At 48.9% G+C, this 15,550-nt stretch overlaps 1 protein-coding gene across 2 annotated transcripts; it reads left to right on the forward strand.

The window, feature by feature from the left end:
• The first annotated feature begins 4,563 nt into the window (after positions 1–4,563).
• Positions 4,564–15,058, forward strand: CDKN1A (cyclin dependent kinase inhibitor 1A). Of its 2 annotated transcripts, none has more exons than XM_044671901.1 (3): positions 4,564–4,652; positions 13,434–13,892; positions 14,632–15,058. In XM_044671901.1, the coding sequence occupies exons 2-3, from the start codon at positions 13,448–13,450 to the stop codon at positions 14,679–14,681; spliced, it is 495 nt and encodes a 164-aa protein (XP_044527836.1). In that variant the 5' UTR covers positions 4,564–4,652; positions 13,434–13,447; the 3' UTR covers positions 14,682–15,058. The 2 variants fall into 2 exon arrangements, with proteins under 2 accessions (XP_044527836.1, XP_044527835.1); XM_044671900.1 differs by having other exon boundaries at positions 4,570–4,652; positions 13,430–13,892.
• Positions 15,059–15,550: the final 492 nt, after the last annotated feature.

The raw sequence follows: 15,550 nt of genomic DNA on the forward strand, positions 1-15,550 counted from the left end.
TGAACCCCAAACCTCCTGTCTCCAGGTCTGGCTCTCAATCCACTGAGTCACCCAGCTGCCCCCTAGAACTCCATTCTTGAGCTTCTGATGGCTGCACCTCATTTCTCCACCCCACCCTCCAAAGCCCTTCTTTTAGTTTTAACCAGATGACCAGGAGTCTCCCTGACAATGAGTACCTCGTGGGCTCCATTTTGGGGTGTGGTTCACCAGGCCCTTTGAGGCATGTCTCAGCATGTCCTGGGCTGATGGAGTCTTGGGGAACTGGCACAAAAGCAGCCAGAGTCTAATCAGAATCATGATTCATTCTGGGCTGCCCAGGGGGCCGCCTGAGTGGGCTCCCTCTCCACCTGGCCTGTTGCTATGGAAAGGACCAGCTGTCTGCTTCTTCAGGGATAAGGAAAGGAGAGGGATGTCTCTGGAAGAGGGCAGATTCTAGTCATGTTTGTTAATGGATTGGCTACTTGATTTTTGGTCCATATTCTAGGCTGAGAGAGGCCATTAGGGCTTGTGCTAAATTAGTGGAGCTTTTGGGCACCCAAGTTCACATCTGGGCCATGGCATGGAAGCAGAGGAGGATTTCGGTGAAGTCAAGTCAACATGTATTTTTTTTTATGTTCAGGAAATACTTAATAATCCGTTTGCACAATTGACATGGAGTGGATAATTTGAAAAAAGATAGAGGAATGTTTTTCCCATTTCTCCATAGCATTTTCAGGTCCCAAATATGAACATTGTACATGCACCTCCTACAAGCTTTTTTCACAACAGCTTTCTAAAGCCAAAAGTCTAAGGATATCGACTCCATTTTCAAGTCAACAAACTGAAATAATGAAGTGCCTTCTATGTGCAAAATAATTCAGGAGATGGAAATAGATGTCTTGCCTTCAAGGGAATGTGAGATGAAGAAATCAGTGCCAGAGATTAGCCTGGATTACACAATTGACTCGATCTTGGAGCTGGGGTTAAACTCAGGTCTCTCTTAGCTCCAGTGTCCCAGGGTTCAATATGCTATATGAAGATCTCTCAGGTGGTTGGCATATTTTGACTGGGGTCAGGTAAAATGCTGCTCTGGAGTGATTAATAATAATAATTAGTTAATAGAGGCAGCTAGATGGCTTGGTAGACAGAGTGTCAGGGCTGGAGTTGGGAGGGCTAGCCTCAGACACTCTCTAGCTGTGTGACCCTGGGCCATTTAACTCCAAATGCCTAGACTTTACCACTCTTCTGCCTTGGAACTGATACGTAGAACTATAACTACCATGGGGTAGATGGGGCTTTACCTTAGGGTACCTATTTCTAGGGGCCAGCTAGGTGGCTTAGTGGGTTGAGAGCTAGGACCTGGGTTCAAATCTGACCTCTGACACGTCCTAGCTGTGTGACCCTGGGCAAGTCACTTAATGCCTATTTGCTTAGCCCTTACTTCTCTTCTGCCTTAGAACCAATACACAATATCCATTCCAAGATGGAAGATAAGGGTTTAGGGAAAAAAAAAGGTACCTACTTCTAGGGGGCATTTGCACCCTGGGAGTGTGCTTCCCCTTAGAATGACCCCAATTCTAAGCTTCTTTCCTTGTTTTTTGGGGCCTTGGCTGCTGGAGGTTCAGTTGTATCAAGGCAGGTGGCTGGCCAGTCTTCACCTTGGAGGGGTTCTGGAGGAGATGGATCCTAGGAGAAGACCATGACCTCCAAGATCCTCCTGCCAGATTCTACCTCCCCACCCCCTATTCCAATCCTAGGGACAATAACAAGACCTCCCTTTCTCCTCACACAACTATACCAGAGGTCAAACTGTCCTCAGCAGTGGAGGTCAGACTGTCCTCAGCACCTCCACTGCTGTGGCCCTCCCCCCAGCCCCCACCCCCTGCCCCCCACTTCCATTCAGTTGCTTTGAAAACATTCCTGGTTACAGCTCTGGAAGTAAGTAATAATAATAACAATGATAATATACACAATAACAATAACAGTAACAATAACAAAAACTTACATGCATTGAAGGTTTACCAAGCACTTTCCATCATAACAACCCTGTGAGCATTCCTATTTTACAGATGAGTAAATTGAGGCTTTGAAAAGTAGTCATTTGCTCAGGGTCACCCTGCTGGGAGATAGCAGACAGGGAGAGAGCCTGGGTTTGAATCTTGGTCTCTGGACTGTTTGTGTACTCCAGTCCCACTTCCATATGCCCCCCATTTGGCTGGCATTTTGGTGGGTCCAGTCCTTGGGATTCCCTCCTGCCTGAGGGAGAGGGAGAGGGAGAGTCCAAGTCCTGTGAACAGGCTGGGTCCCAGAGACCAGTCTGCAGCCCAGCAGAGCCGCTGTCGTCCAGCTCCTTATAGCTCAGGTCTGATTCCTTGCCTCCTGGAGGGGATGAGGGTGGGGTGGAAGGGTTTTCGGTCCTCTCGAGGAAGGCCTGCTTCTTTCAGCCCCAGAGGTTCTATGCAGGCCAGGAGGAACTCAGAAGCCAGAGTTCTCTTCAGCTGGGGTCAGCAAACCCAGGGTCCAGTGCCTTTTCCTGAGAGCAAAGGAGAGGAAGAGACATGTCTGGGCAGAGTTCTGCAGTTGCTGAACCAACATTACCTTCCAGTTATTGTTATGGCAAAGGCTGGATTCTATTTTGTTTTTTTGAGAGTTTCTGTCCAGATTCCCTACTCAGGTCTCAGCTGTTTCTTGGGCAGGAGCTCCAGGTACCTGAGGTGAGGAAAGAAAGGTAGAATTCATTGTTGGGCTGGGGGAAGGGAAAAGGAAAGCCAGGGTTATTTTTCTGTTTTGCCCCGCAGTCCAAGAGAACAGTGATTTAAAACAGGGGAGAATTTTCCTCTTTGGTGTTTTCAAAATATTTTCCCCCTTCCCCTTAATTGGAGTATATTGGTGTTCTCTTCCTCTCCTTCCCCTTCCCACTTCTCAAACAAAGGGCTATAAGATAATGGGACCTCATCCTCCTATCCCTATTCCAGAAATGACACATTGAGACAAGGAGATAGAGCCTCGAGTTGGGGAAGAATGAATTATCCATATATCCAATTATCCACATATCCAAGTTCTGGCCTTTCAATCCAGTTGTGACCTGGGAAGTCTTGGAAGCACTACTAGCCTCAGTTTTCTGAATGGTGAGGCTCAGGGGATGTTGTCTCTTTATGAACCCCCTTTGAACCAGTTTCCAAATATTGTTCTTTCTTTGTTTTGGAGACACTCTGGAGTTAGCTAGACAGAGGAAGGGTAGATTTGCTTATACAGATGGGACCTTCCACTTCATTAACCCACTAACTTTCCGTAATTTTGTCTCAGAAATCCTTGGGATAACCTCAGCTAGGTTCAGCTACAGTGTAACTGCTGGATGAGGGTATGAAAATGGAGTTTGGTTCCCCTAGGATGGCCAGTCAATGGATTAGCCAGGACTGGACTAGACTCATGAGGGATGTGGTGTTCTCCCCCAGTATCCCAGATGAACACAACTGGTGTAATTAAAAGAGCCCTGAATTAGGAGTTAAGGGACAGAGAAGCAGAAAGAACTCTGCATTTGAAGTCAGAGGCCTTGGCTTCAAAGCTGGCACTGTCATTAGCTGTGCTTTGCCAGGCCCATTCTGTCTGAACCTTTGTCATTATCAGCAGAATGAGGGTTTGGCCTCGATAATCCCACTCCTGATGCTGTGCTTTCTTCCCCTTTGGGATCAATATTTTAGATCTGAAATCTAATCGAGGCATGTAGTTCCTCCGTAAGAGCACTCGGAACCAACCAGCCTCAGTACATGTTTTCACATAAATCTTTCAAGTCTGATAAATCTGCCTCTGGTTCTGTTTATGGACACTGAGCTTGCCCTTCATCTGTTATCCTCTCCCTCTGGAGTCCTTTTCTAGTCACACAGCACTAGGAGGATGCTGGAGCCCTTGTCCCAGGTCCTTTGGGACCCCCAGGAGAAGAGAAGGAGGTCTTAAGAAAGGCCAGAAGGGCTCATGAAAATGAAAGTGCGTTAATTAGTATAAGATGTTCAGCAGCCCCAAGAGCTGATCCCCGACATTCACTTTCTCCCATCTATTTCGGGGTCAATTCCTACCCAGAGTGGTTGTGATGTTAGCCAGAGAGGGGTTAAGAAACTCATTGCCTTCCCTTCTCATTCCTTTCTGGACCCTTCCTTTCTCCTTTCCCTCCTTCCCAGGGGGAATGGCGATTTTTTGGCTCAAGTTTTCTGGGAAATGCGACACGGGCGACAGATCCAGAACTACAAAAGTGGCTGTATGTGTGCGAATGAGTGGGGATGTGTGTGGATCCGTGCGCGCGCCCGCGCGCGCGCGCGGGAGTCTCGGCGGCCTGGTAAGGGAGAGTTTCAGGCAGCCAGGGCCCGGCTTCGCCCCCGCCCCCAGCCCTCGGGCTAGGCTGCGGAGACCGGCGGCGGCCGCAGTCCCCAGCCCCGTTGTCACTCACTCACTCGCTGAGCCTGGCGCCGCGCCCTGCTCCCCGGCTGGGCCCGGAGGGCGGGGTTTGGGTGGACTGCTCGGCGGAGGCGGAGACTCTGCAGCTATAATAGGCTCTGAAGCCGGGCAGCCCAGCCAGAAGAGGAGGTGTGAGCGACGCCACCGAGCCGGGTACAAGAGCTGGGGCGAGGGCAGGGACGCACAGTAAGCAAGATCGGGACATCCAAAGGGAGTCTGAGGAGGTGAGAGGGGATTTGGAGCTGAAGACCTAGGAGGCAGGATCTGAAGGGTGGAGAGGCCCATACCCCTATTGTAGAGTGTGTTAAAGGAGGGGGTCCTACATTCCTCTCGGTCAGGGGGCTGCCGGGGAGGTGGGCCCCAATCTCCAGGCTTGGGGGTGGGGAGAAGGATCCTCTCGGTGGAGCGCCCCCTCCCCACCAATTTCTCTTCTCTGGTGCCTACTGAGCGGCCCCGGCCGGGTCCAGCCCCGGTCCCCGCGTAGCCTTTTCTCTCCAGCCGTTCTTGGGACCCCGCGGGAGGAGGCTAGAGAGAAGGGCAAAGGGGGTGGCGGCGGGATGTCCCCGGAGCTCGGCAGTGTTAGGAAGGGGGTCTCGCTCGCGATTCAGGGACCCCGCCCGTTTCCTGCTTTCTCACCAACAGAGTTGGGGGGAGTGAGAAGGGCGGGGAGCTGGAAGCCGAGCCGGACACCCCCCACTCCTGATGCAAAGCGGGCCCGAGCTCAGGGTAGGAGCCGAGTTTCGGACTCTTCTCTGCTCGGGAATCGGGGATGCCCGGCAGGTTAAAGCTTAGGCCCGCCCCGGGGCGGGGATCCCCTGGCTTATCGATCAGGGTAGGTTCCGAACGGAGTGACTTGGGGTCCCGGCGGCGGCTCCTTGGTGAATCCCGGAGGAGTAGAGGGATCCTAGCCGGCTTCGGCGATGTCGCAGTTTCCCTCCGCGACAGGCACCACCCCTCTCTTCTTTCCTCTGGCACCGGAGACAGGGACCGAGGCCACCTCCCATGCCCCCCTCTCCTCCCCTCCCTACTTGCCCGGCCCGGAATCCTGGTCCCCTTGAGCCCCACCCCCAGGCTAGCCCCTTCTCCGGGTCCGCCTGGCCAACTCCGCTTCGGGCCGGGAGGGTGGTGTCGCCGGCCCCCCGGGACGTGCAGGGACTTGTCCCTTAAGGGAGGGGGAGCAGGAGGTGACTCACGGGTGACACGGAGACCCCGGGGAGTGGGGCGGGGTGAGGTCAGAGCCCCACCCCAGGGAGGAGAGCTGAGTTTGGGGCGGGGGTGGTGGTGGTGGTGGTGTGGGGAGAGCTCCGCGGCTTCAGTGAGTCTCAGCCTCCCGAGCTGCCCCTTAACAAAGGGAGGTGTGTGGGGAGGCGGGGGGAAGGGGCTAGTCCCCGAGAGAAGTTGAGGGGACAGCGGCCAGAGACCTCCCCCAACATTCGGCTTTTGTGAGTTTGTTCCCGGTCCAGGGAGGAGAACCCTAAGCTCTTGGAAAGCTGGGGCACCTGGGTGTCTCTGCGGTCTTTGTGCCTCGGTTATTCTTCGGAAAAATGGGCACAGTCGTCACTGACTTTACGGAGGAGTTCTTGGGCTGGCCATCTCTCTCCGAGATGGACGACTCCTTTCTCCCTGACATCCCCCCTCTAGTATCTGGACCCCTGCCGGCTTCTCGGTCCGGCCCCTGTCCGGGAGCTGGACCTTGCCCCTCCCAGACCCAGGGGGCGGGGATTTGAACCAGGAGGGGAGCCTCGCATCCCCTTTCCCAGTGGGAGGACCTTGGGGTGCTGGGTCTCCTCTCTCCAACCCGTAGGGTTGTCGGTGACCCAGTGACCAGGGTGGGGGTTGGGGGTGGAGGCAGCGCCAGCACCTTGCCCAGTTGGGTATTTCCGGTGTGTGTATGCAAACGACGAAGGCGTGTGTGTTTGTGTACTAGGGCTCCTCGTTCCGGAGCCTAGCCAGCCTGTAGAACGTGCGCACGCACACACACACACACACACACACACTCACACGCACACACACGGAGGTCACGTGTGTGCCCGCCCAGTAAATACTTGTAGAATTGCTGTGCTGTTCCTTGCACTGAATTGGATACTTTGAAGTAGGCGGCAATGCCTAGATGTTCGGCAGCTCCCAGCCCTGCCCTGCCCTCCCCTCCGCGCCCCCAGTACGTCCCGGAGAGTAGCGGGGTGTCGGTAGTCCTTTGGGTTTTGCTCCCCACTGCTATTTTTGTTAATTCCTGGATTAACCAGTTGTGTCCTCGGGCGGGTTGGGTGTGGAGCTGAGGCTGCGGCGGAGACGTGCGCCCGGGTGTCCTGGCTGCGCCTGCCAGCCTGTCTTTGTCTGGCCGGGCCTCCGCAGGGCTCTGGCTTTGTCCGGCCGGGCCTCGGCCGGGCTCCGGCTTTGTTTGGCTGTCTCTGTTTGTGTCTGCCTGTGTGCAGCGAGAGGCTTATTTCCCAACAGTGTCATGTGCAGTTTCGGAAGCCCGGCTGGTTCAGCGTGACGTGTTCCCATCCCTCTCCCATCCCTCCACCCTCCTTCCTCCTGCCCCTCCCCGGGAGCCGGTGACGTGCCGCCCTCCAAGTTTTGGCGGGCTGGCAGTTCAGGAAACTGACTCACTACAACTTCTCCCTTCTGGACAGTCCCGTTGCCCTAGGCACCGGGGCAGGCGGCGGGGATTGGGGGGGAACCTAAAGGGGGGGGGGTTCCTAGAGGCAAGCGCCCCCTCCTGGGCCAGGGGCTGCACAGCGCAACCACCCTGCCCCAGCATTTCTCAAAAGAAATTTCCCAAATGACTCCTGCCTAGGGGCCTTTGTTTCCTGTGTCTCACTCCCAGAGAACCTTCTGTCCTGAGCTCAGCAGGCATGTACAGCCAGCCAGCATTTCATCACGCACTCTACTCCGGTCTTTTCTCCTGATCTGCTACACTTTGAGAAATAACCCTTTCCTTCCCAGGCTGCTGCCTGAAATTTGTAGACACCATAGCTGATCGATGGACATACATTTATTAAACGCCCACCAATGGATAAGAATTTAGTAAGCACCTACCACATTTCAGACACCGTGTGCTCACTAGGCAGTGGGGTACAAAAGCTGGGGTAAAACAATCCCTCAGGGAACTCTAGAAATCATCTAGTCTAGTACAATCCCCTCATTTTATGTCATATATTGTTGTTCAGTTGTGTCTTGACTCTTGATCACATTTGGGGTTTTCTTATCAAAGATACTGGAGTGGTTTGCCCTTTCTTTCTCCAGCTCATTCCACAGATGAGGAAACTGAAGTCAGCAGGGTGAATTGACTTGCTTAGGGACACACAGTTAGTGACTGTGGCTATATTTGAACTCAGGTACTCCTGACTCCAGGCCTTAAACTCTGTCCACTTCACCACTTGGCTGCCCTAGGGTAGGATGTTCTGAGATCCTATAAGGAAATTAACTTGTTCAAGGTTACACAATGTTTGAGCTGGGATTCAAACTCAGAGGCAAAGGTGGAGACTGGGCATAGATACCTTGTGGCTTGTGCCCATTGTGGAACATTTGTTCCAGCAGTGACATCAAGTGTCCCAAGTGCTCTGGTGTTACAATTGACAAAATCTTAGTTGTGGCTATTCAAAATACCCCTTGGATTATAAGGACACTGAAGATAAATCCTTTCCTCTCTTCTCCAATCTTATTCCATCCTTATTCTGCCCTGGAGGGTAAGCAAGCATAAGGAAAAGGTCATTTTGAAAGTATCTTGGGAGGTGGGAATAGAGTATGTTAGAGAGTGGGGCTCTGTCCACCAAATAAGTCCTGACCTGGGAAGGAGCCTTGTTCTGGTTTTGCTATCTTTGCAACCTGGAGGCAAGTTATTTTCGTTCCTTGGCCTTCTGTTTCCCCATCTTTAATGGGAGGGAGTTAGACCAGAAAGTTCTCAGATCTCTTCTATTTTCTTCTATGTTATAATCCCAGAGTGTAGTACTAGGTGGGACATGGGCCTGGCATCGACTCTGGCACACAGTAAGTGATTAAGAAATGTTTGTTCACTCAAGGACTGACCCATGATCTCCCTGTCCCTGGGGGTGGTGATGGCAAAGTAGAGGTTAACTCAGTGGGTATTTGTCCCTTTGGAAGACACTACCCTGGACTTACTCTCCTAAAACCAGACTTCCTGCCAATGCCCAGGGAAGCCTAGCTGATGTCAGGGCGCGGGTGTTAGGGTAGGGGCAAGTTCCAGGGTCACCATAAATCAGTAAACTTATTTCTTCTGGTCTTCTCTGATGCCAGATAACCAGAAAAGCCTAGGAAGCCATGGAGGTAGGGACACCAGAAAGCCTGCTCATATGTGTGCTTTGTTGTTTTGGCTCCTGGAATTGTGGCCTCTCAGGGGAAAGCAGTTAAAGACCAGTTAGTTCAAAGTGTCTAACCTGCTGAGATCACCTGATATATGCAGGATATAGCTGAGCTCACAAGACATTACTGTCCTTTCCTTCATGGGCCCTGCCCTACCCTGTACCCTCCCAACCCACCAGTCATAGGACCCGGGTTCAAGTATGAACTTTGCTAGCTATTACCTATGTGACACGAGGCAAGTCACTTAACTCACTGGACCTTCTTTTCCTTTATCTGTAAAATGGAAATAGCCTTTGAGGTCCCTCCAAAAGGAGTCTTGATTCTAGAATCAGAAAGACCTGGGTTTGAGTTCTGTCTCTGACTTTTCTTAGCAATGTGAGCCTAGACAAGTCACTCTCTGAATCTGTTTCTTTATCAGTAAAATGGAGATAATAACAGTTCTGAGCCTCATATGAGATTATAAACATAAAGCACTTGTAAAATTTTGGAACAAGCCTGCTACTATTATTTAATATACATGTGGGTCTGTGGGCTTGTGGTAATGGCACTTAACTTTCCTGGGTCTCAGTTTCATTAGCTGTAAAATGAGTCAATTGGATTAGATAGAAGTTTCCAGAAATGGAATCCTCTGATCTCCCTGCCCAAGGCTACCACCTCCTTCACTTAGGATCATTCTTAGACTTGAATTCCACAGGGGACCTTCGGGATCATCTAATCCCCAACTAGATAGCCCAGCAAATAGAACTCTGGGCTTGTAATCATGAATCATGAGTTCAAATCCAGTCTCAGACACTTCTTGTCTGTGTGACTCTGGGTAAGTCACTCAACCCTCTTTACTTCAGTTTCCTGCTCTATCAAATGAACTGGAGAAGGAAATAGCAAACCACTCTAAGATCTTTGCCAAGAAAACCTCAAATGGGGTTAAGAAGAGTCAGTCAGATAACACTGAACAACAACATTCCAATGTCATCCTTTTACGGTTGAGGAGAAAGTAACTTGCCCAAAATCATATGGGTAAGAAGTGGCAGAGTCAGATTTGAAACCAGCTCTTCTGACTTCAACTCTGTGTATTGCCTGCTACCCCACCCTTGCCCCCTTGGTGGGATGGAGGAAGGAGAGACATAGTTCCAGAACTTTCCTTAGGCATCTTTGTTCAGACTTGGTTCCCTCAGCCCATCACTATTGTCATGAAGGAAGTATCCGGGGCCTGGTCCACTATGCTACCTGGCTGCCCTCTAATCCTTCATATTTTTCAAAGGGCTTTCATTCCTTTCTTGATTCAGATGAGGAAGTTGAGACCTAGAGAAGGGTAGTGACTTGGCCAAGGTCATGTAGCAAGTTAATGAGACTGAGCTGGGACTCTTGATTGCCCAGTTGCCCTGATGTCTAGTTCCTGTCTCTCTTTTATACAGGAAGTGGGGGGGGGGAATGTGGGTTTAGAAAGCACTAAGTTGACTTTGTCATGGAACAGTGCCCGCTGCTGGTGATGTCATGGGGCATCTACACACAGCTGTGCTCCACACCCCTCCCTCCCCACTCTCACAGCCCAAAGGTTATTTTCAACACTTTAGTGCTGCTTACTTCCTTGTAGGGCTGTCTAGGTTATGGGCAGAGAATCAGCAATTCTGGGTGAGGCATGTTGGCACTAAGGTGCCCGAGAGGATAGATCCCAGCCTGGGGAACCCCCGAGAAAGAACCTGGGTCTATGTGGTTGTGGGCTTGTGCCAATGTGCATATGTGTTTCCCAGTCTGTGCCAGGTTGTATCCAGTATTGTATGTCATTCTGTGTGGGACTTTCCAGGGTGTTCTGTGTTGCATTTGAGGCACTGGGGTTTGGTAGAAGAGGATTTGGGTTTAAATCTAGCCATTGTAGAGGCAGCTCGTGTTGAATCCAAGAATGCTGGGCCAGGAGTCAGGAAAATCTGAGTTCAAATTTAGCCTTAGAGACTTAATAAGCAGTGTGACCATGGGCAAGTCATTTACCTTTGTTTGTTCAACTGTAAAATGGAGATAATAACAGCACTTACTTGGAAGGATTGTTGTGAGGACCAAATAAGATAAACTTTATAAAATTGTGGAGCATAATGCCTCACCTATATTAAGTACTATATAAATGTTCATTCCCTTTTTCTTCCCTCTCCACTGTCACTTACTCTCTGTGAGACCCTGGGCAAGTCCCTTTAATCTTTCAGCTTCGTTTTCTTCATCTCAATCTCGGAAATGCCCTTAAAAGTCACTTCCAGATCCAAATCTATGACTCTTTAACCTATGCCTGTGTATCTCTGTGTTATGGTTTGCTGTTCGGTCAGTCAACTAACATTTTTTAATCGTCTACTATGTGCCAGGAACCATGCTATGGGCTTCGGATACAGAAAAGCAAAAGACAGTGCCTATTCCCAAGGAACTCACAATCTAATGGGGAGGCAACATGCAAAAAGATATGCACAAACAAGCTCCATATAGGATAAAAAGTAAATAATCAACAAAGGGAAAGCCCTAGAATTTAGAAGGATGAGGAAAGACTTCCAATAGAAGCCTAGGATTTTTTACTGAGACTTGCCATATATATATATATATAATATATATATATATATATAGTGTGGTGGCAAGAATGTTGGACTTGATAGGAACACCTGGGTTCAAATCATGCCTCTCACTAGCTGTAACCTTGGGTGAGTCCATTAATTTCTCTGATAATTTATATATATGTAACATACATTATATTGAATTTATGTATTATAAATTCTATATAATTTATAAATTCTCTGATAAATTACAGATGATTTTCTTATCTGTAAAATGGGATCTAACATTTACCTTATAGGGCTATTGTGAAGGTCAAATGAGAGACTGGATATAAAGTGTTTGTAAAACCCTGTTTTATGTTCCCCCCTCCCCTTATTAGCCATGTTGCAAAAGAAAGTGCAAAAAACGATAAAAAGAAAGTGAAAAAAGTACACTTCACTCTGTACTCAGAGTTCATCAGGTCTCTCTCTGGAGGTATATAGTATTTTTCATCCTGAGTTCTTTGGAATTGTGGATCATTGTATTGATCAGAGTTGCTAAGTCTTTCCCAGATGACCATTGTTACAATATTGCTGTTACTATGTACAATGTTCTCCTGGTTCTGCCACTTCAATTTGCATCAGTTCACATGAGTCTTCCTAGGTTTTCTTGAAATCATTCTGCTCATCATTTCTCATAGCACGATAGTATTCCATTACCATGATATACCACAATTTGTTCAGCCATTCCCCAGTGGATGGACATCCCCTCTATTTCCAATTCTTTGCCACCACAAAAAGAGCTGCTGTAAATATTTTGGTACAGATAGGTCGTGTTTTTTTTTTTTTTTCATCTCTTTGGGCTACAGACCTACTATTGCTGGGTCAAAGGGTATGAACAGTTCTATAGTCCTTTGGGTATAATTCCAAATTGTTCTCCAGAATATTTGGATCAGTTCACGACTCTACCAGCAGTGAATTAAATGCTGATTTATACTATTTAATATTTAATTTAAACTAAGGGTTGTACTAATTTGCCTGTGGTCTATGAATATATGTAAGTCAGGAACTAAAAAATAGGGAAGTTGGGACATTGAACTTGGACTGAAGACCAAAGGGGAAGGGCGATTGACAAATTTCCTACTGAAGGTCTTTCTGGTCTTGGTTTTGCTGGGGAAAGAGTACCACTGTCAAGTTGAAGTAAGAACTGGGCTGAGAAATGAGTAAAAAAAATGTTTTCCCGCGGCTGGGCCCTTGCTAAAATCTTTTGCTCAGGTGTCATTCATACCTACTTGTGAACTTCAAGGATGCTTGAGTAATAAGTTAAGAAAACTAGCTAGTAATAAATTGATTCTAGTTACTATTCTGTAAACATGACCTATTAACTGCTACTGCATTCAAGTCAGCTCCAGGAGGGTTTTGCCATGAGCACAGGATTTGGGGGAGAGGAGGCTTGATTTTGAACCTCAATTCTCCCTCTTCGTTGCCATATGACCTCTTTGGGCCTCAAATCTCCTCATCTGTGGAATGGAGATAAAGAGTCTTTGCTTACCTCCCCAGGTTGCTGGGAGGATCCAGTGAGATGATGTTGTAATGTTGCTGCCCTTTTGTAAACATAAAACATCCTGTCTTCAGTGATTTCCTGGAACCCCTCAAATTATACCAACAATGATAGCTCTCTTTTCTAGAAGTCTTGGAGGGTCTATAAAATTATTTTTTTCCCCAAGCCCTAGAGGGTAGGGAGTGTGAAGATTATTATGATCATTTTACAGAGAGGGAAACTGAGGCCCAGTAACTTGCATTGGCTTATAATGGGGTGTAGGTGACATATTTGGGAAGGGGACTCAGGTTTCCAGGCTCTCTCTCTCTCTCTCTCTCTCTCTCTCTCTCTCTCTCTCTCTCTCTCTCTCTGTCTTTTTTTTTTTTTTTTTTGGTGCTTGAATGTCTATGAGTGTGGCATGGTGCATTGGGAAATATATTGGACCTGGAGTCAGAGGACTGTAGGCTCAAATCCCAGCCATACTAATTACTAACTGTGTGACCTTGGGCAAGTCTCTTAACTGATAAGTGATAATTTGCCCTGACTGCAGAAGAAGGGGATTAAGTTTGATGATTGAGCTCTAAATCTGTGCTCCTGAGCACCTTTGTCAACTAAGTGTCCTTCTATCTCCCAGCCAGAGTCGTCAGTCACCATGTCTGAGTCACCGAGCAGAACCCGTCAGATCCCCTGCAGTGGGAAGCTTTGCCGGAACCTCTTTGGGCCTGTGGACCATGAGCAGCTGAAGCAGGATTGCCAAGACTTGATGCAGAGTTGCACCCAGGAGGCCCAGCGCCGATGGAACTTTGACTTCATCACCGAGACCCCCCTGGAAGGCGACTTTGCCTGGGAGAGGGTCCGAGGCCTGGATCTGCCCTCCATCTATCGCCCTTCAGGGCCATGGGGCAGGGAGGACCTGGGGGGAAAGAGGCCAAAGCCCCGGCCTAGCTCCCCAGCCCTGCTACAGATGTCCGCCCAGGGAGACCACGTGGACCTGTCCCTCTCCTGCACCGTAGTACCACTGACCCCAGAGCGGGAGGAAGGGTCCAGGGCTGTGACCTCTCAACCAGCCCGAAAACACAAGCAGACCAGCATGACGGGTGAGTAGGCGGATGGGCTCCGGTAGGGAGGGATTACTTGGAACCAGGGAATCTCATTATTGAAGAGACCATAGAGGTCATTTAGTGCAGCTCCCCATCATGGTCAAATATCAGAGCTGGAAAGAACTTCAGGGAGGCATCATGGGAAAATTAAGGGAGCTCTTGCATCAGAATCACAGACCTGAGATGGAATCCCAACTCTCCTGTTTATGGCTTGTCTTACCAACTTGGATAAATCCCCTTTGTAGGGGGCATCACTTTATTCTGAAAAATGATGGGATTGGACAAGATCATTTTTTTTAGAAGAATAAAGCCCTTGCCTTCCATCTTAGAATTAATACAGTGTCTATGTTCCAAGGCAGAGGAGCAGTAAAAACCAGACAATAGAATGGAGGCCAAGTGATTCACCCAGGATCACACAGTGAGAAAGTGTCTGAGGCTAGATTTGAACCCAGGTCCTCCCAGGCTCCAAACCTGGCTCTCTAGCTACTGTGCTTTTGTGTGGAAAGCACTTTGAAAAGCTTAAATCATTCAAATCTGGCCTCACGCTTCCTAACTGAGCAAGTCACTTAACCCCAATTATCTAGCCCATACCCCTCTTCTACCTTGGAACTGATCCTTAATGTCAATTTTATGATGGAAGGTAAAGATTTAAAAAAAAATGTCATGTTGTCTTTCTTGGGAAGGCTATACTGACCTGGTCACCCTTGTCCTTTTTTTTTTTTTCCTCTCTCAACAGATTTCTACCATTCAAAGCGAAGGCTCATCTTCTACAAGAGGAAGCCCTGACTTGATGACTCCAATTTCTCTCACTCCGGGGTGGGTGCTGATGACCACCCCAGTTCGGATACTCTAGCTTTTTGTTCGTCAGTGTGTGTGTGTTTTAATTATTGTTTGTATTTTAATTTAAACTACTCTTTGTATATATACGCTGTCTTCATGCTGGGTGGGCCCTGGCCTCTATAGCATGGAGAATATTTAAAAAACAAAAAACAAAAAACAAAAAAAAACGACAGTGGAAAGCTAGCTGCGCCCCCGCTGTATAAGTCGGACTGTCGGGTATTTTTATGTTTTGAAACCTTATTTAAAATGTCCTTGTCCTATGTTTCCTCTATCCTATAAGATAGAATGAAGTTGGCCTCAGGCCAGAGATTGGTGTAGCTACAGATTGCTGCTAGCTTCCTTTGCCTGTCGTTCCTCACGCCAGGAATTCCTGGTTAGGCGACATGCCCAAGGGCAGTTATCTCCCATCAGGTGTTGTTGGAATTCTCCTGGGTTCTCTAAATTAAGTTAATTTTAATTTGAAAAAAAAAAAACAAAAAACAGAAAGACAAAAAAAAAAAACAGATGGCACTTTGTTGGGAGGGTGGGGTGGGCCCAGGTCGGTTGGGGTACAAAGTGACCGCCCTCCTCCCAGATGTCCAAAGCCAAGGGATGAAGGGCAGGGATCCCTCCCCATCGGCCTCGTGGCTTTGCTCTCTACTGAGAGGCGGGGGAAGAAGAGTTGGTTCCTGTAGCATTTCTTAACCCCCCTCCCACTGTCATGCCCCTCTTTGCCTGCCCTCAGGCACTGGGTAGGCAGGTGGGCATCTGTTCCCCAAAGGTGGACCAGCCAAGCTGCTCAGGATCCCGGGTCCCTATTGGTGCTGTCCTGCCCT

This window comes from Gracilinanus agilis, chromosome 4 (assembly GCF_016433145.1).
Source record: "Gracilinanus agilis isolate LMUSP501 chromosome 4, AgileGrace, whole genome shotgun sequence".
NCBI lineage: Eukaryota > Metazoa > Chordata > Mammalia > Didelphimorphia > Didelphidae > Gracilinanus > Gracilinanus agilis.

Coding starts and splice junctions, on each gene's coding strand:
- CDKN1A (XM_044671901.1), top strand. CDS start 13,448: ATGTCTGAGTCACCGAGCAGAACCCGTCAGATCCCCTGCAGTGGGAAG. Junction 13,893..14,631: donor CAAGCAGACCAGCATGACGG/GTGAGTAGGCGG, acceptor CTCTCTCAACAG/ATTTCTACCATTCAAAGCGA.